Here is a 20,641-nt window from a genome sequence, read left to right as displayed (position 1 = left end):
TCTTTCAGAAAGAACTAGCTTCAGTTCCTGAAGTTCAGACGTTTGTCAAGGGGGTACTGCATATACAGCCTCCTTTTGTGCCTCCAGTGGCACCTTGGGATCTCAATGTAGTTTTGGGGTTCCTAAAATCACATTGGTTTGAACCACTCACCACTGTGGACTTAAAATATCTCACATGGAAAGTGGTAATGCTGTTAGCCCTGGCTTCAGCCAGGCGTGTCTCAGAATTGGCGGCTTTATCCTATAAAAGCCCTTACCTAATTTTTCATACGGACAGGGCAGAATTGAGGACTCGTCCTCAATTTCTCCCTAAGGTGGTTTCAGCGTTTCACTTAAACCAGCCTATTGTGGTACCTGCGGCTACTAGGGACTTGGAGGATTCCAAGTTGCTGGACGTAGTCAGGGCCCTGAAAATATATGTTTCCAGGACGGCTGGAGTCAGAAAATCTGACTCGCTGTTTATCCTGTATGCACCCAACAAGCTGGGTGCTCCTGCTTCTAAGCAGACTATTGCTCGTTGGATTTGTAGTACAATTCAGCTTGCACATTCTGTGGCAGGCCTGCCACAGCCAAAATCTGTAAAAGCCCATTCCACACGGAAAGTGGGCTCATCTTGGGCGGCTGCCCGAGGGGTCTCGGCTTTACAACTTAGCCGAGCAGCTACTTGGTCAGGGGCAAACACGTTTGCTAAATTCTACAAATTTGATACCCTGGCTGAGGAGGACCTGGAGTTCTCTCATTCGGTGCTGCAGAGTCATCCGCACTCTCCCGCCCGTTTGGGAGCTTTGGTATAATCCCCATGGTCCTTTCGGCGTTCCCAGCATCCACTAGGACGTCAGAGAAAATAAGAATTTACTTACCGATAATTCTATTTCTCATAGTCCGTAGTGGATGCTGGGCACCCATCCCAAGTGCGGATTGTCTGCAATACTTGTACATAGTTATTGTTACAAAAATCGGGTTATTATTGTTGTGAGCCATCTTTTCAGAGGCTCCTCTGTTATCATGCTGTTAACTGGGTTCAGATCACAAGTTGTACGGTGTGATTGGTGTGGCTGGTATGAGTCTTACCCGGGATTCAAAATCCTTCCTTATTGTGTACGCTCGTCCGGGCACAGTATCCTAACTGAGGCTTGGAGGAGGGTCATAGGGGGAGGAGCCAGTGCACACCTGGTAGTCCTAAAGCTTTTACTTTTGTGCCCAGTCTCCTGCGGAGCCGCTATTCCCATGGTCCTTACGGAGTTCCCAGCATCCACTACGGACTACGAGAAATAGAATTATCGGTAAGTAAATTCTTATTATTTTTTTGTTGAATAAATAATGGCCATAAAATCTATTTATGGGTTTTATATCATAAGTGATTATATTAAATTTTAGGACTCATAGAGGATTAAAAGATTGTTATTTGTTTTAATATGTAAAAACACTGTAGATTTTTTGGTTTAACTATAATTAATTTTTTTAGAACACTAGCAGTGTTTCTTGATATTTTTTCTGTTGTCTTTCTTTCACAGATACTAATGATTGACCACCTGTGGCTTGTCTGATCAACTATTGTCTTATAACCTTTTAATTTGCTATTTAAGTTGAAATTTATTAAGCCGGGAATATATGTACAAGTGTCGAAGCGCTGACATCCAGTTCATGGGCTTTCTATTTGATTAGGGAGGGGTTTACCTGGGGTTCTACAATTAGAAGATGCATATTTCCCTATGATCTCAGGAGGTAATTCTGAGTTGATCGCAGCAGCAAGTTTGTTACCAGTTGGGCAAAACCATGTGCACTGCAGGTGGGACAGATACAACATTTGCAGAGAGTTAGATTTGGGTGGGTTATTTTGTTTCTGTGCAGGGTAAATACTGGCTGCTTTATTTTTACACTGCAATTTAGATTTCAGGTTGAATACACCCTACCCAAATCTAACACAAATTTGCTGCTGCGATCAACTCAGAATTAGGCCCAGTGAGGCGACTCGGGTCGCGATATATCCCTGTCCAGCACACTTTGTCTTAAAACTTTAAAATAGGCTAATAAATGCACTTTCTAAAAACACATTTCACACCCGCAGGGACCTCCAGAAATTGGCAGAGCCTAACACATGTTCTGCATAATGTGATTTTGTTCCCAACGAAGCATTAAGCAGATCCCACATCAAATGTTGCCAATTTCTAGCCACTCCCCAGGGACATGTGATTGTATTAGCGAGAATTTATTAATATTTCATTAAAATTTTATGAAGGGTTTTTTTCCCAGACTTTTCAGAGTATTGCTATGAGGTGTCTTTTTTTTTTTTTTTTTTTTTTTTTTGTGATTCAGCTTTGATGTTGGGAATTATTGTACTGAAGATAAAAACTAGAGATCCCTTATTGCTATTATGTTCACATATGTTTTAACAGCAGGTTGGGTAGCATGCTTATTTTGTGTGAATCCTGCCTCAAGTCACAAAGGATAGGAAGAGATTATGGAAAGTTGAATTTTAAAATGGATTATTTCAATTAAGTGGCTTGTTCAGAGATCGCACACCAGTTTCAGCCTGCAAATCTAGCAGCTGGTAATTTGCGAAAATGGCAGCATCTCTTACAGATAGCTGACTTGACTCCATGTTTCTGTCCATTTCATTCAGTGTCCCCTCATACCGTTCACCGGAAAGTTTCTAATGTTTAAATCACAAGACATTTTATTATATATTTTATTGTTAGGCCGGGTAAAGATTACAAGTCCAACTTTGTTTTTAGGCCTGACCATCCTAGGATAAGGCAAGCAGCTCAGCGAGTGAGATAGCAGCCTATGAATTCACTATGAAATCTTGAATATTGGACAAGAAGTACCTCAGCGATGTCACTTGTTACTTTTAATCAGTGTTGGTTCTTATCATACTCATACATGGCTTGTGTGTTTGTAGGTGAATGGTTCTGTTTAAATTGGTTTAATTGTTACATAAAGAATTTTAATATGAAACATCTAGTATGTACTTACTGATATGTATTGCAAAGATGAGAGACCTGATGGGTATCTGCTTTTATTATATGGCTTAGCTTGTTACTAAGGTTATTTGTAGTTGTCACTATACCACTATTATTTAGTATTAAGCTAGTTCTCTTGCATTTCGTATACACGGTATGATGCAGTACACCATTACCTATTCCACTTGATCTTCACATTAGTGCAGAGGTTCCCAAACTCTGTCCTTAAGACAATCTCCTTGCGGTCCAGGTTTTAAATATATCCATGCTTGGCCACAGGTGACTTAATTAGTACCTCAGTCACTTTGATTTAACCATCCGTTCTGAGCCATGGATAGCTTTAAAACCTGGACTGTTAGGCTGGGTACACATCAGAACGATGTGTTCCCATCTGATATGTTAGCCGGCCGATGCAGTGGTACGATGTACAGATGGAGCCACTCTAGTCATGGCTCCATCTGTGCCTGGGCGGGTGCGCCTAACGATGAGAGCATCTCCGTCCAGGCGGGCACGTGCGCCCGTAACGGTGACGCGCCCCATTCACTAGAATGGGAGAGTGTTTCCATCCGGGACGCATGCGCCCGTGACAGACACACGTCCCATTCTAGTGAACGGGAGAGCGTCTCTGCGCACTTCTGGCGGGGCTAGGCGGACGGATCGCTTAGTCACGCCAGGGGTGCACGCCTGCCATGGAGCCGCCTCAGACGAGTGCACCTCGATCTGTAACGTACCATGCTGCATTTAGCAGCATGACATCGTTAATGATATCTTCTGGTTGACTGTGCAGCGCGGCCAACCAGAGGATATCATTAGTGACCCACGGGCCACGCAATTGTGGTTATACACTGCACGATTTGTAGTTTCGATTTGCCTGCAAACAGCAAATCGTGCTAATATGGTAGTTTGTACCTGGCCTAAGGGTGCCTTGAGGACAGTGTTTGGGAACCACTGCGTTAGTGTCTTCACAGTAGTAGCATTTCTTCATATAATGTATATTCTTTTAACAAGTTGAGCGTGTTTTATCAGAATGCTGTTATGGTGAAGGAACACAGGTGCTTTGATGTGTGTGAAGTCTAGGCAGTTTATTGCATTTAGGTGCTGACTTGAACTAGATAGATAAACTATGATTGCTTGCTTTGATTGCGTTCATCAGTGTTATGTGCCTTGGTGCTTGTGTTGATGTCGGTGGAACGTGATGACCTGTGAAATGCATGCTACCCACTTTGTAGCCCTTCATTATTACTTCTTGTTCACACTAAATACCTTATTGATGGCCTCTAGGTACACAGACTACTTGGCCCTATATATATAATGTTATATACTCTGAGAAGGCTAATTTGCTCCTCCCAATACATACTATGGGGGATATTCAATTGTTTGAAAAATCAGTTGGGTATCTGTTTTTTCCTATCTACTAGCAGACACGCAACTGACTTTTCACACATTTGAATTCCCCCCCATATGTCTTCAAATCTGAGCTGAAATCCTGGCAACAGCAGCTAGCTGGCACTGTGACAAAGGCAATATGACTGCGTGTATTACACTCTACATTTACCTATTTGTTTCCATCTCATTCGATTTTACATTCCTTGGGCAAGGACCTCGTGCGAACTGGCTGTTTCAAGTTTTATTCAAGTTTGCCAAATACGCTATGAAGTACCACATTTATATACTATGAATAGAGTAATACATAATACGTATTATTATTATTATGTATTAGGCTTCACAAAGTGTACACAGCACTAATCATGGGGTAAATGCAGAAAGCAAGTAACAGCATGAGTACAATTCAGGACAGCTAATCCTTTCATAAGTACGTAATATGAATACAAGACATGACAGTAACGCCATGGATAGGAGGGACGAGTACAAGGGTAATAATAGGGCACTCACTGTTGGCTGGTGTAGGAGGCAGTGGTGAGACGCAGGGAGGGGGAAGGCAAAGCAGCTTTCAGTGATCTTATACCCATTTCTCTAACGTCCTAAGTGGATGCTGGGGACTCCGTAAGGACCATGGGGAATAGAGGCTCCGCAGGAGACTGGGCACATCTAAAGAAAGCTTTAGGACTATCTGGTGTGCACTGGCTCCTCCCCCTATGACCCTCCTCCAAGCCTCAGTTAGATCTCTGTGCCCGAACGAGAAGGGTGCACACTAGGGGCTCTCCTGAGCTTCTTAGTGAAAGTTTTAGTTTAGGTTTTTTATTTTCAGTGAGACCTGCTGGCAACAGGCTCACTGCATCGAGGGACTAAGGGGAGAAGAAGCGAACTCACCTGCGTGCAGAGTGGATTGGGCTTCTTAGGCTACTGGACATTAGCTCCAGAGGGACGATCACAGGCCCAGCTTGGATGGGTCCCAGAGCCGCGCCGCCGGCCCCCTTACAGAGCCAGAAGGCAGAAGAGGTCCGGAAAATCGGCGGCAGAAGACGTCCTGTCTTCAACAAGGTAGCGCACAGCACTGCAGCTGTGCGCCATTGCTCTCAGCACACTTCACACTCCGGTCACTGAGGGTGCAGGGCGCTGGGGGGGGGCGCCCTGAGACGCAATAATAAACACCTTGGATGGCAAAAAATGCATCACATATAGCTCCTGGGCTATATAGATGCATTTAACCCCTGCCAAAATACATAAAAAAACGGGAGATAAAGCCGCCGATAAGGGGGCGGAGCCTATCTCCTCAGCACACTGGCGCCATTTTCCCTCACAGCTCCGTTGGAGGGAAGCTCCCTGGCTCTCCCCTGCAGTCACTACACTACAGAAAGGGTTAAAAAAGAGAGGGGGGCACAAATTAGGCGCAGTATTAACTATACAGCAGCTATAAGGGGAAAAACACTTATAGAAGGTTATCCCTGTATATATATAGCGCTCTGGTGTGTGCTGGCAAACTCTCCCTCTGTCTCCCCAAAGGGCTAGTGGGGTCCTGTCCTCTATCAGAGCATTCCCTGTGTGTGTGCTGTATGTCGGTACTTTTGTGTCGACATGTATGAGGAGAAAAATGATGTGGAGACGGAGCAGATTGCCTGTAATAGTGATGTCACCCCCTAGGAGGTCGACACCTGAGTGGATGAACTGTTGGAAGAAATTACGTGACAGTGTCAGCTCTGTATAAAAGACAGTGGTTGACATGAGACAGCCGGCTACTCAGCTTGTGCCTGTCCAGACGTCTCATAGGCCGTCAGGGGCTATAAAGCGCCCGTTACCTCAGATGGCAGATATAGACGCCGACACGGATACTGACTCCAGTGTCGACGGTGAAGAGACAAATGTGACTTCCAGTAGGGCCACACGTTACATGATTGAGGCAATGAAAAATGTTTTACACATTTCTGATAATACGAGTACCACCAAAAAAAAAAAGGGGTATTATGTTCGGTGAGGAAAAACTACCTGTAGTTTTCCTGAATCTGAGAAATTAAATGAGGTGTGTGATGATGCGTGGGTTTCCCCCGATAACAACTGATAATTTCTAAAATGTTATTGGCATTATATCCTTTCCCGCCAGAGGTTAGGGTACAATGCAGCTTTTCCTTGCCGATATCTCTCTTTTGCAAAGAGATAGGCATTGGAAAATTCAGGGCTATAACGTGTAGATGAAGCACTAACAGGAGGCTTTAAAATTTTCATTCTAGTGTCTTTCGTTTGGGAGAAAAATGCAAAGGTACAATACAGCTTTGCACATCTGATTACCTTCTTTGTCTCCTTCTGTCTAACAAGATATATCTTTTTGTCTTCATTATTTTGTGTCTGCTTATATTTTAGGAAATATAAGCAGACACAAAATAATGAAGACAAAAAGATATATCTTGTTAGACAGAAGGAGACAAAGAAGGTAATCAGATGTGCAAAGGCACAAGCTGAGGAGAAAATGGCCCAGTCAGTGGGTAAAGGAGGCAAAACTTTTTTTAGGTATATAAGCGAAAAAAGAAAAACAAAAGGCGGAATTATAAAACTAAAGACGGACACTGGGAATCTTGTTGAGGGAGACAATTTAATAGCAGATCATCTTAATGATTATTTTTGCTCAGTATTTACTACTGAAAGAGAGGGGAAGGGGCCACAGTTAAGTTGCAGGGATATTCAGGAAAATGAAACAAGTACATTTACAGAGGAGAAGGTCCTAACAGAACTCTCAAAGCTGAAAGTGGACAAATCTATGGGGCCAGATGGGATACATCCAAGGATACTAAAAGAACTTAAAGAGGTGCTGGTAGCACCATTGACAGAATTATTCAACCAGTCATTAGCTACAGGAGAAATTCCAGGGGACTGGAAAAGAGCAAACGTAGTCCCACTGCACAAAAGTGGAAGCAAGGAAGAGGCAAACAACTACAGACCAGTGAGTCTTACATCAGTAGTAGGGAAATTGATGGAAACACTCTTAAAAGAAAGAGTTGTAGATCATCTCAAATCCGGCAATTTACTGGATCCCAAACAGCATGGATTCACTGGGGGAAGATCATGTCAAACAAATCTTATTGACTTTTTTGATTGTGTGACTAAAGTGATGGATAAAGGTGGAGCCATGGATATAGCTTATCTTGACTTTAGTAAGGCTTTTGACACAGTTCCACATCGCAGACTGCTAAATAAACTTGAAAGTTTGGGATTGGATATTAGGATTATTGAATGGATAAGATCTTGGTTGAAGGATAGAAAACAGAGAGTTGTGGTAAATGGAGTGCATTCACAGGAGGGAAATGTTACCAGTGGAGTACCCCAGGGATCTGTACTTGGACCAGTGCTTTTCAATATCTTTATTGGTGACATTGCAAATGGGATTAAAGGGAAAGTATGCCTTTTTGCAGATGACACAAAGGTATGCAACAGGGTAGACACACCAGGTGGGGTAAAACAAATGATTGAGGATCTAGGTAGACTAGAGGAATGGTCAAGAGTCTGGCAATTACAGTTTAATGCCAAAAAATGCAAAATCATGCACTTGGGTCTCAAAAATCCTAAAGCTAAATACAGTATTAATGGCACTATACTGGAAACTACTGAGGAGGAAAGGGATCTAGGAGTCACTATTTCAGATGACTTAAAGGCAGGTAAGCAATGTAACAAGGCAATGAGGAAGGCTAGTCAGATGCTTGGCTGCATTGGGAGAGGAATCAGCAGCAGAAAGAAAGAAGTAATAATGCCACTGTATAGGTCATTGGTACGGCCTCATCTAGAATACTGTATTCAGTTCTGGAGGCCATATCTTCAAAAGGATATTAATACATTAGAAACTGTACAAAGGAGGGCAACTAAAATGGTGCATGGCCTACATCACAAAACATACCCAGAAAGACTAAGAAATCTCAATATGTATAGTTTGGAGCAGAGAAGAGAAAGGGGCGACATGATAGAAACTTTCAAATATATGAAGGGTTTTAACAAAGTCCAGGAGGGAAACATTCTCCAAATGAAGAGAAGCAATAGGACACGAGGACATGCACTGAGACTGGAGGGGGGGAGGTTCAGGGGAAATTTGCGGAAAAATTATTTCACAGAAAGGGTAGTGGACAAGTGGAATAGCCTCCCATCAGAGGTGGTAGAGGCTAAGACAGTAGAGCAATTTAAACATGCATGGGATAGACATAAGGATATCCTTACAAAGAAATAAGGATCAAATAAGGTTAGTGATAAAAAAAAATAATATATAAAAAAAAAAAAGGGGCAGACTAGATGGGCCAAGTGGTTCTTATCTGCCGACAAATTCTATGTGGGGAAACACCCCCTAGGGTGGATAAAGCGCTCACACGCTTGTAAGGGCTCTATCCTCTCCTGAGATGGCCGCCCTTAAGGATCCTGCTGATAGAAAGCAGGAGGGTATCCTAAAATGTATTTACACACATACTGGTGTTATACTGCGACCAGCAATCGCCTCAGCCTGGATGTGCAGTGCTGGGTTGGCGTGGTCGGATTCCCTGACTGAAAATATTGATACCCTAGATAGGGACAGTATATTTTTGCCTATAGAGCATTTGAAAGATGCATTTCTATATATGCGTGATGCACAGCGGAATATTTGCCGACTGGCATCAAGTCTAAGTGCGTTGTCCATTTCTACCAGTAGAGGGTTATGGACACGTCAGTGGTCAGGTGATGCGTATTCCAAACGGCATTTGGAAGTATTGCCTTATTAAGGGGAGGAGTTATTTGGGGTCGGTCTTTCAGACCTGGTGGCCACGGCAACAGCTGGGAAATCCACGTTTGTACCCCAGGTCGCCTCTCAACATGAGAAGACGCCGTATTATCAGGCGCAGTCTTTTCGTGGATAAGCGGGCAAAAGGTTCCTCATTTCTGCCCCGTGACAGAGGGAGAGGAAAAAGGCTGCAGAAATCAGCCAGTTCCCAGGAACAGAAACCCTCTCCCGCCTCTGCCAAGCCCTCAGTATACGCTGGGGCTTTACAAGCAGAATCAGGCACGGTGGGGGGCCCGTCTCAATGAATTTCAGCGCGCAGTGGGCTCACTCGCAAGTAGACCCCTGGATCCTTCAGGTGATATCTCAGGGGTACAAATTAGAATTCGAGACGTCTCCCCCTCGCCGTTTCCTAAAGTCGGCTTTACCGATGTCTCCTTCTGACAGGGAGACAGTTTTGGAAGCCATTCACAAGCTGTATTCCCAGCAGGTGATAATCAAGATACCCCTCCTGCAACAGGGAACGGGGTATTATTCCACACTGTTGTGGTACCGAAGCCGGACGGCTCGGTGAGACCGATTCTAAATCTAAAATCTTTGAACACTTACATACAGAGGTTCAAATTCAAGATTGAGTCACTTAGAGCAGTGATTGCGAACCTGGAAGAAGGGGACTACATGATGTCTCGGGACATCAAGGATGCTTACCTTCATGTCAAAATTTACCCTTCTCACCAAGGGTACCTCAGGTTTATGGTACAGAACTGTCACTATCAGTTCAGACGCTGCCGTATGGATGGTCCACGGCACCCCGGGTCTTTACCAAGGTAATGGCCGAAATGATGATATTCCTTCAAAGGAAGGGAATTTTAGTTATCCCTTACTTGGACAATTCCCTGATAAGGGTAAGATCCAGGGAACAGTTGGAGGTCGGTGTAGCACTATCTCAGGTAGTGTTGCTGCAGCACGGTTGGATTCTCAATATTCCAAAATCGCAGCTGGTTCCGACGACTTGTCTTCTGTTCCTAGGGATGATCCTGGACACAGTCCAGAAAAAGGGGTTTCTCCCGGAGGAGAAAGCCAGGGAGTTATCCGAGCTAGTCAGGAACCTCCTAAAACCGAGCCAAGTCTCAGTGCATCAATGCACAAGGGTTCTGGGTAAAATGGTGGCTTCCTACGAAGCAATCCCATTCGGCAGATTCCACGCAAGAACTTTCCAGTGGGACCTGCTGGACAAATGGTCCGGGTCGCATCTTCAGATGCATCAGCGGATAACCCTGTCACCAAGGACAAGGGTGTCCCTCCTGTGGTGGTTGCAGAGTGCTCATCTTCTAGAGGGCCGCAGATTCGGCATTCAGGACTGGGTCCTGGTAACCACGGATGCCAGCCTGCGAGGCTGGGGAGCAGTCACACAGGGAAGGAATATCCTGGACTTATGGTCAAGCCTGGAGACATCACTTCACATAAATATCCTGGAACTAAGGGACATTTACAATGCTCTAAGCTTAGCAAGACCTCTGCTTCAAGGTCAGCCGGTGTTGATCCAGTCGGACAACATCACGGCAGTCGCCCACGTAAACAGACAGGGTGGCACAAGAAGCAGGAGGGCAATGGCAGAAGCTGCAAGGATTCTTCGCTGGGCGGAAAATCATGTGATAGCACTGTCAGCAGTATTCATTCCGGGAGTGGACAACTGGGAAGCAGACTTCCTCAGCACGACCTCCACCCGGGAGAGTGGGGACTTCACCCAGAAGTCTTCCACATGACTATAAACCGTTGGGAAAAACTCGACAGGTATTGCGCCAGGTCCAGGGACCCTCAGGCAATAGCTGTAGACGCTCTGGTAACACCGTGGGTGTACCAGTCAGGGTATGTGTTCCCTCCTCTGCCTCTCATACCCAAGGTACTGAGATTGATAAGATGGTGAGGAGTAAGCACTATATTCGTGGCTCCGGATTGGCCAAGAAGGACTTGGTAACCGGAACTTCAAGAGATGCTCACGGAGGATCCGTGGCCTCTACCTCTAAGAAGGGACCTGCTCCAGCAAGGACCCTGTCTGTTCCAAGACTTACCGCGGCTGCGTTTGACGGCATGGCGGTTGAACGCCGGATCCTGAAGGAAAAAGGGCATTCCGGATGAAGTCATCCCTATCCTGATCAAAGCCAGGAAGGATGTAACCGCAAAAACATTATCACCGCAATTGGCGAAAAAATGTTGCGTGGTGCGAGGCCAGTAAGGCCCGACGGTGGAAATTCAACTGGGTCGATTCCTACATTTCCTGCAAACAGGAGTGTCTATGGGCCTGAAATTGGGGTCCATTAAGGTTCAAATTTCGGCCCTGTCAATTTTCTTCCAAAAAGAACTAGCTTCAGTCCCTGAAGTTCAGACGTTTGTAAAAGGGGTACTGCATATACAGCCTCCTTTTGTGCCTCCAGTGGCACTTTGGGATCTCAATGTAGTTTTGGGTTCCAAAAGTCACATTGGTTTGAACCACTTAAATCTGTGGAGTTAAAATATCTCACATGGAAAGTGGTCATGCTGTTGGCCCTGGCCTGGGCCAGGCGCGTGTCAGAATTGGCGGCTTTATCCTGAAAAAGCCCTTATCTGATGTTCCATTCGGACAGGGCGAAATTGAGGACTCGTCCTCAGTTTCTCCCTAAGGTGGTTTCAGCGTTTCACCTGAACCAACCTATTTGTGGTGCCTGCGGCTACTAGGGACTTGGAGGACTCCAAGTTGCTAGACGTTGTCAGGGCCCTGAAAATATGTTTCCAGGAGGGCTGGAGTCAGGAAATCTGACTCGCTGTTTATCCTGTATGCACCCAACAAGCTGGGTGCTCCTGCTTCTAAGCAGACTATTGCTCGTTGGATTTGTAGTACAATTCAGCTTGCACATTCTGTGGCAGGCCTGCCACAGCCAAAAATCTGTAAATGCCCACTCCACAAGGAAGGTGGGCTCATCTTGGGCGGCTGCCCGAGGGGTCTCGGCTTTACAACTTTGCCGAGCAGCTACTTGGTCAGGAGCAAATACGTTTGTAAAATTCTACAAAATTGATATCCTGGCTGAGGAGGACCTGGAGTTCTCTCATTTGGTGCTGCAGAGTCATCCGCACTCTCCCGTCCGTTTGGGAGCTTTGGTATAATCCCCATGGTCCTTACGGAGTCCCCAGCATCCACTTAGGACGTTAGAGAAAATAAGAATTTACTTACCGATAATTCTATTTCTCATAGTCCGTAGTGGATGCTGGGCGCCCATCCCAAGTGCGGATTGTCTGCAATACTTGTACATAGTTATTGTTACAAAAATCGGGTTATTATTGTTGTGAGCCATCTTTCAGAGGCTCCTCTGTTATCATGCTGTTAACTGGGTTCAGATCACAGGTTATACGGTGTGATTGGTGTGGCTGGTATGAGTCTTACCCGGGATTCAAAATCCTTCCTTATTGTGTACGCTCGTCCGGGCACAGTATCCTAACTGAGGCTTGGAGGAGGGTCATAGGGGGAGGAGCCAGTGCACACCAGATAGTCCTAAAGCTTTCTTTAGATGTGCCCAGTCTCCTGCGGAGCCTCTATTCCCCATGGTCCTTACGGAGTCCCCAGCATCCACTACGGACTATGAGAAATAGAATTATCAGTAAGTAAATTCTTATTTTTTGGTGCAAGCGAACGCGATCAGTGAAGGGAGGTCGAAGGCAAAAGTTGCTAAGCACTGGTAACATGGACATTGCGAGGGTTAGAACAGGAGGGAAAAGGGCATTGCATGAGAGATCACATACATAGGAAGAGATAAACAGTTGGATGGTGGACTCGGAAGGAGAGAAGGTGAAGGAAGTGTATGAAATAAGAGGAGGGCTTTGTGCAGATACATATACAGTATATCATGTAGAATTGGCAAGCTATAAGATTATCACTATGATCAAACTACCTCTTTCTATAAATACTTGTCCATTACAGGTATCTCTCATATCTGAAATGCTCAGGTACAGAAGTATTTCCATATTTGGAAATATTTGCATACCATAATGCTCCTTATACATGTAGCCTGAAGGTAAATTTATACAATATTTGTAATATTGTATGACGCAAAGTTTGTGTACATTGAAACGTCAGAAAGCAAAGGTGTCACTATCTCAGTTATGCTCAGAAAGTTTGGTTTTCATTATATCTTCAATATGGGAGACTCAACCTATATTGATATGATTATTTATACTGTGGTCATTAATGAATTGAGATGAACAGAGTAAACCATTTAAAATTGAAACGTTTCCTTTTATCTTCTTCAGAACCGCATTGGCGCTGTTACCCAGCTGCATTATGAACTGGGAAAGGTGCTTTGTGATGTGCATGCATCTGATGGCGTGGTCCTAGCTGGGTAAGAGCATTTTATGCCTGGTACTGTCAAATACATGATAGCATCCCTTGGTAAATAATATTAAACATGTCTGAATGAAGTATCTCTGTTTTCTCAAGTCTCATCAGCCTTTATTTCCCTCATTTCCTGAATTTGAATACGTTTATTACATAGACGTAGGGGTGTTCCACAATGTGCGTGTGTTAAAAACTGAAGTAACACACTTCTGTTGCAATTTTACTATACAACTTAGTTTGCTCAGTTACCCAATAAAGGGTATTAGTCAAACTTTCATGTGCTAATAAATGAATTAATTCTTGGCACAATTAGTCAGTTCATGCTGAAGGTTAGTAGCATAACGAATGTCTTACAATACGTGCAGACTTATATAAGTGCATGACTTCATTATATAGTTAAAATATTTTATGTTTTGGAAGATTTAATCCAGTTATGCATTACCCCAGCTGCAGTGTTCCACAGTGAATCCAATTTAGACTTTTAGCAAGCAGAGTCTATTTTATTGAGTACCAACAGCAAACAGATGAGGCGAATATATCCTGTGTCTCTCCTCTACCAAGCTAGGCTTATGCCTAGTCATCACTGAGCCGGGACCTCTTTATGTTCATTATGTTGTCATAGAGTGGAATGCACATGGAGCACAATTACAAAGGTTGGTTCTATTTCACTGCAAGTACCCCTGTGCAGTTTAGGCAATTACATTCATAAAAATCAGGATGTGATATAGAAGTATGTTTTGAATGTAGCAGGTACTGTGACTATATAGACATACACGCTGCATAGTGTTCACTCTAGGAGTGAAAAGGGGCAGGGCGCCGGACTCAGGGGGGCACATGTGCGCGCGTCCGAAATGGGGGCGCGGCCACGCAAATTAGGGGGCGTGGTCACGCCTCCGTCATCTATACACGCCGGGAGGGCAGGGAGCGGGCGGCTGTTCTAGCAGGGCGCCGCAAAAGGGGCAGGGCGGGTTTTGCCTGTTAAAAAACGGGCAGGGCGCGGCGCCCTGCTAAAACAGCCTAGAGTGAACACTACGCTGCATAACTTGCTATAGTGGCTCCAGCACTTTTTTTTTCTTTTTACTTTCTTTCCTGCAACACGTAACCATAGCAGTCTTGGCTTCCATGTGGCGGTGGGAGTAGATACGTCTGTAATGGACAAAAACATGAGTGGCAGCAATCCCTGAATCCTAGAGCTAGTACGAATACTTCTAATGTACAACTGTGTTATGGCTTGTGCCCTTGGGCTACAGGTGGCACTGGGGCAGATATGCTAATATGCAGCAGTATATAAGAGTTATATAATAGACCAGACTCAGGGGTTTATTTACAAACGGATTGTGTTTATGCCCAATATTAAAAAGGGCAATGCTTTAATTAGCAAGACACGGCTAGTAAAAATAATGCCCTTTGAAATATTGGGCAGAAAGCACGATCTGAAGTGGACAGGTTTTGCTACCAGTGCTGCAAAAGTAAACTCCTCAGTATGAAATACCAGACTCAGCCTATTTACATTTTTTTTTATATCATCAATAGTTTTTTATTGAATTTTTGTGATGCAAAACAGGGGTACAAAAGGAAAAAAAGGGGGGGGGAATAGATACATGAATACATGAGACAACATAATGGCAAACATGTACAAACAGTTCAAAGTCAATCAAACAAGTACATTAAAGAACTTGCAGTGAACCTAAAATAAAGGAAGATGGTAAAAAAGGAGAAGGGAGAAAGGTGGCAATGGGCATATTATATATACAGCACTAGAAAGAAGGCCATCCCAGTCTTAGGGAGTGGGTGGGGGGGGGACCTCATCAACCGAGAAGTCAGGAGAATGCAAGTCTGAGGAAGGGGAACGTAGTATCAGTGTAGCGCCCTCACCCTCCGTGATAAACAGATGCCAGGGCATCCAGTCTCCATTAAAAAGTGCAGCTGTATTTTGTGTATAACCTTCAATAGGGGAGGTGATGTGGGTTGCTTCCAGTTTTGGGCTAAGGCCGCATGTGCAGCGAGACAGATATGTCCTAAAACATAATGTAAGTGGGCACCCACGGATCGCGGGTATACATTCAATAAAGCTATAAGGGGGGAAGGGGACAAATCAAGATTCAGAACTTTATTGATAAGCCCAAATACCTCCACCCAGTACAATTGAATATGGGAACATGTCCAAAAAATATGAAAGAGGTGGCCCACCTCTCCGCAGAGACGCCAACAAAACTTTGAACATGCAGGCCAAATCGTATGCAACCTATCAGGTGTGAGGTATAATCTATGTAGTAACTTGACATGCATTTCAGAGTGGTTCAGGCATTTAGACATAGTAAAAGATGACAAAAAGATGTGCTGCCATTGGGAATCATGGAGAGTACAGCCAATATCCGCCTCCAACCTGATTTGGGCTCTAGATTTAGAAACGGGGATTAGTGACTGTAATGCTCTATACCAGAAGGAAATTTTCCCCTTAGAAGTGACAGTAAAAAGTCGGCTTATGACATGTGAAATAACAGGGGGTGGTGGAGTGAGAGTAAGGTGGAGGCTATTCCACCAGTGCTGGATTTGATAGTATCGAAGCCTCTCAGAGTTAGGCAAAGAGAAGCGTTCCTGAATATCAGAAAAGGAGGCGAGCACAGACCCATTAAACAAATCTCCCAGGACCCCCATCCCCCTGGAACGCCAGTTTGCCAGATTAAGATTAGGGACTAGGGCGGCCACCGCTCGTAATGATGCTAAAGACATATTATGATAAGAGGGGGATATGGCCATAGTCAACTTGTCCCAGGCCTGTAGCGTGGCTCGGGTAGAGGGAAGGAGGTTTAAGCCCTGTGGGCGCAGGGATTTGGGCAGCCAGAAGAGATCTTTCTGGGGAAAACGGGGACAAGCCGTCTCCTCCAGACACGTCCACCCCGGACGCATATCTCTACAGAATTCTTTAATCTGAGCCAAGAGGCAGGCTTCCTGGTACAGTGAAAGATTAGGCATATCCAGGCCACTGGCAATCCTCGGTAGAGACATCCTCGCGCGAGCAAGTTTAGGCGGGCGCGAAGACCATATATAATTGGTAAGAATTGCAGTGGCCTTACCTAGATATTTCTTTGGGAAGGTAAAAGGGATAGTACGGTACAGGAACATTAATTTGGGGAGCAACGACATTTTAAAAGCGGCCAGACTCCCCAACCAAGAAATTTCATAATTGAGCCATGATTTGGTGAACAGCTGAAGGGAGGACAACAGAGAAGGAAGATTAACCTCAAAAACAGAAGAGGTAGATGGGGGGATGAAAATAAATATTGTATCGAGGATGTTTGCCAATTGTAGAGGTACTTAGCGCGTAAGAGGGTCACGGAGTGGGCGAGATTAATGGGCAAAGCATCGGTCTTAGAGGCGTTTAATTTATAATAGGATGCTGCAGAGTACATATCTAAAATATTGTGTAAATGAGGGAGTGTAGTGCAAGGGTCAGTTACAAATAGAAGAACATCGTCCGCGAACAGACAGAGCTTGTGAAGAGAGGGGCCTAATCGCAGTCCAGGGAACTGCGGGTCCGCTCGAAGCTTAGCTGCCAAAGGCTCAATGGCCAGGACAAAAATGAGAGGGGAGAGAGGACAGCCCTGGCGGGTGCCATTGGAGATTGGAAAATAGGAAGAAAAAAAAACCATTACTGAAGACCCGGGCCGACGGGGAGCTATACAAGGCTAATATCGAAGAAAGGATGCGATTGCGCAAGCCAAATTTTAATAGAACGTCTCGCATGTAGGACCAGTTTAAGCGGTCAAAGGCCTTTTCTGCATCCAAAGATAGCAAAAGGAGACCGTGCTTAGGGGGCAGGGAATCTACAAGGTTAAAAACCCTGCGTGTATTATCAGACGCTTGTCTTTCTGGGATAAAGCCGACCTGATCCGGATGTATCAGGGAGGGGAGGAGGGTATTCAATCAAGAGGCTATTAATTTAGCATATATTTTAATGTCCCCGTTCAATAGCGCAATGGGACGGTAATTTTGACAAGAGGTCAAATCTTTGCTCGGTTTGGGGATCGTGACAATACGTGCCTCGAGCATCTCCTCAGGGAGGGTACCTCGAGAGGTAATGTCATTGTAAACTGTCACTAGAGAGGGAGCTAGGAGGTCTTGGAGCGAAACAAAAAAGTCATTAATAAAGCCATCGGGGCCCGGCGCCTTACCTAGAGGTAGGGACTTGATCACCTGAAGGATTTCCGATAAGGACCAAGGGGCATTCAGTAATGCTAATTAATCGTCTGAAATAGTTGGGAGGTTTATATCAGCTAAGAAGGAGTTGATAGAAGATGGAGTGGGCTGGGGTAGTGGGATCAGTCGGGAGGTTATAGAGCTGGGAGACGAAGTTGGCAAACTGATTCGATATCTCCCTCGGGTTAGAAATTTTGGCGCCTGCGGGGGACACAATAAGCCTGATTTTGCTCTGAGCTTACGGGCAAGCATTTTCCCCGGCCTGTTCCCCGCTAGATAAAATTTCTGACGCATCCTATTTAGGGAGGCCTGGGTGCGCGCCATAAGTAATTTCTGGAGTCGGGACCTAGTGTCGGCCAGCTCTTTCTGTAGGGTTTTCGTAGGCCTAGATTGATTTTTGTCCTCTAAGTCCTTCAACTTAAGCTCCAAATCGGCCTGGCGTTGTTGATTTAAGTTTTTTTAAGCAGCGCTCCTGCCTGAATCGCTGCCCCCCTAGTAACGGCCTTAAGTTCGCACCAAAAGTTCAGGGTGGACGTGTCCGAGGGGGAATTAAATTCCATATAGGACGAGAGACTGTCAACTATGATTTTTTTTTGAGACGGGATTAGACAGCAAGTAAGGAGAGTGTCTCCAAGGGTGGGGGGGGGGAATGCTGGCTAGCAACATCCCATTTAAGAGTCAGCGGGGCATGGTCTGACCAAGTTATAGGGAGAATGTCCATGGATCTGGCAAACTGAAGGGTCCATTTATCCGAAAACAGAAAATCAATATGGGAGTAAGAGTTGTGGACGGGGGAATAGTACGTGTACTCCCAACCAGTGGGATTTTGCACTCGCCAAATATCATAGAGGTCAAATTCAGCTAAGAGATTACGAAAAGTCTGAGTAGGGGGCGTTGGGGGAGGCTGAAGAGGAGGAAGAGGGCCTGGGAGACCTGTCCAATTTAGGGTCAAGGACTAAATTAAAATCCCCCGTGAGAAGAAGAGAGCCCTTACGAATCTTCTGAATGGCCACACATAACTTACGGATAAAAGCAACTTGGTTTGAATTTGGGGCATATGCTGAGACCAGAGTAACCGGCCTATCGTTTAAAAGGCCGCTCAGTATAAGATACTGGCCATTTTTATCGGCTATCTGAGAATGCAAAGTAAAGGAGATGGAATTCCTAAACAATATGGCCACACCGTTCCTCTTAAAGGGGCCATTAGCAAAATAACCCAAAGGGAACCTGCGATCTTTAAAAATAGGGGGCGCTACAGACGAAAAGTGTGTCTTCTGCAACGTGACAGTATCCGCTTTATACCTAGCAAAATAACCCAAAGCCAGCCTTAGCTTATTAGGGGAATTCAGCTCCTTGACATTCATGGATAGAACCTGAACCATTGGGGCAAACTAATGGATGTTGTGGGCGGTGAATGACCTTGACACATACACAGATAAACTTGTCTCAAACAACGAATACCTACATCATAATATAGGGGGTGGGGGGGAAGAGGAAGGACAAAGGGAGGGGAAAGGAACAAACCAAAACGACCCAGTACATCGGGTCGGCATAACTACTGCAAGAAAAAAAAAAATGCAGTAGTGTATTACCAGGGGGGAACATGTGGCCTAGCGCCACCACCCATGAAACTGAACAGGAAAAAAAAGAAAAAGAAAGCAGGAGCAAATATGCCTACCAACAGTACAAATTAGAACAAGAAACAGATACATATAGTCTAAGATATAAACAAGGAGATGGGACTCCATTAACACAACTACGAGCAGGACAACTCACATGACCTCAACATGGATAATGACTGAGTCCCTTCTATGACAGCGGTGCAGGACAAAATTCAAAGTGAAAGCCAAAGCTGAAGGAGTCGACATCAGGCGGTGGACCATTCCGATTGAAGAGTTGGCTGCTTCTTGGATCCAGGAGGCAGCATGACAGAGATATCCCACTCCGCCAGCAATTTGACTCCAGCCTCCAATGAAGTCACTGTGTAGAACTTGTTTTCATACGAGATGACGAGCTTCACCAGAAAACCCCATCTATAAGTGATGTCTTGATCGCGAAGGGCCAAAGTTATAGGAAGGAATGATCGTCGTTTGGCCAAAGTCAGGGCAGAGAAATCCGGAAAAAGTTGTAATCCGCCAAGCACATCCAATTCGGAGTCACCCGCCTCCCTGGCCGCTTTCAGGATGCGTTCTTTGGTTGTGAAAAAATGCACTCTCATGAGCGTATCTCTCGGGAGTGAGGGAGCAACAGATCGTGGTTTAGGCAGTCTATGAATCCTGTCTATAAGCAGCTCTCTGGGGTCGGCTCTAGGCAGAACTTTCTGGAACAGCGCGGTAGCGTAATCCTCCAACTCGGAATTCTGCACGGAGTCTGGAATGCCTCGGATCTTGATATTATTGCGCCGGGATCTGTCCTCAACATCTGCCATCTTGAGTTTAAACGCCTCAAGGTCACTTTGCTGCTGATCGTGGGCCGCTATAAGGTCATTATGGGACGAGACCAGTTCCTATACTTTCCGTTCTAAATGGTCCGTACGTTCTCCTATAGCGTGCAGCTCCGTCTTAACCTCCCGAACAGCGGCTGTGAGATCATGAGTCAACTCAGACTTAAACGCTGAAAGGGCCTGGCACAGAGTATTGACCGTGAGAGGGGCATCAGAGTCAGGATCAAACCCCGGCATAGAGGCAGGGCTGCAGGGGGTATCCTGTGCAGAAGCGGCACTCTGGGACTTCCGTAGAGAAGAGGCGGTAGGGGCCGCTTTCTGAGATGGAAAATATACTCTGGGGGGCAGCACACTTTTGACCTTTTTCGGAGGCATTCTAATGAAATGAGATTCCGTAGGCGGGATGACGATGATAGAGAAGCTCAGGATCTCGTAGAAAATATGACGGAGAGTTAGGTAAGCATAAAGAACAAGGGTGGTGGCGGACAAGCAGTCTGAACTACATCAGAAGATCGGTGTCACATAGGGCCAGGAGGATCATCTAC

At 45.2% G+C, this 20,641-nt stretch overlaps 1 protein-coding gene across 1 annotated transcript in view; it reads left to right on the top strand.

Moving 5' to 3' along the window:
• The window catches only part of FBXW8 (F-box and WD repeat domain containing 8), a 435,985-nt gene that overhangs the window by 174,548 nt on the left and 240,796 nt on the right, over positions 1–20,641 (top strand). The window contains exon 4 of the mRNA XM_063964341.1: positions 13,369–13,457. Coding sequence (XP_063820411.1) covers positions 13,369–13,457 — 89 coding nt within the window. The remainder of the gene's footprint in view (positions 1–13,368; positions 13,458–20,641) is intronic.

Source organism: Pseudophryne corroboree, chromosome 1 (assembly GCF_028390025.1).
Source record: "Pseudophryne corroboree isolate aPseCor3 chromosome 1, aPseCor3.hap2, whole genome shotgun sequence".
Lineage (NCBI taxonomy): Eukaryota > Metazoa > Chordata > Amphibia > Anura > Myobatrachidae > Pseudophryne > Pseudophryne corroboree.
The sequence above is the reverse complement of the archived record's forward strand: the minus strand, read 5'-3'. Positions and strand labels throughout refer to the sequence as shown.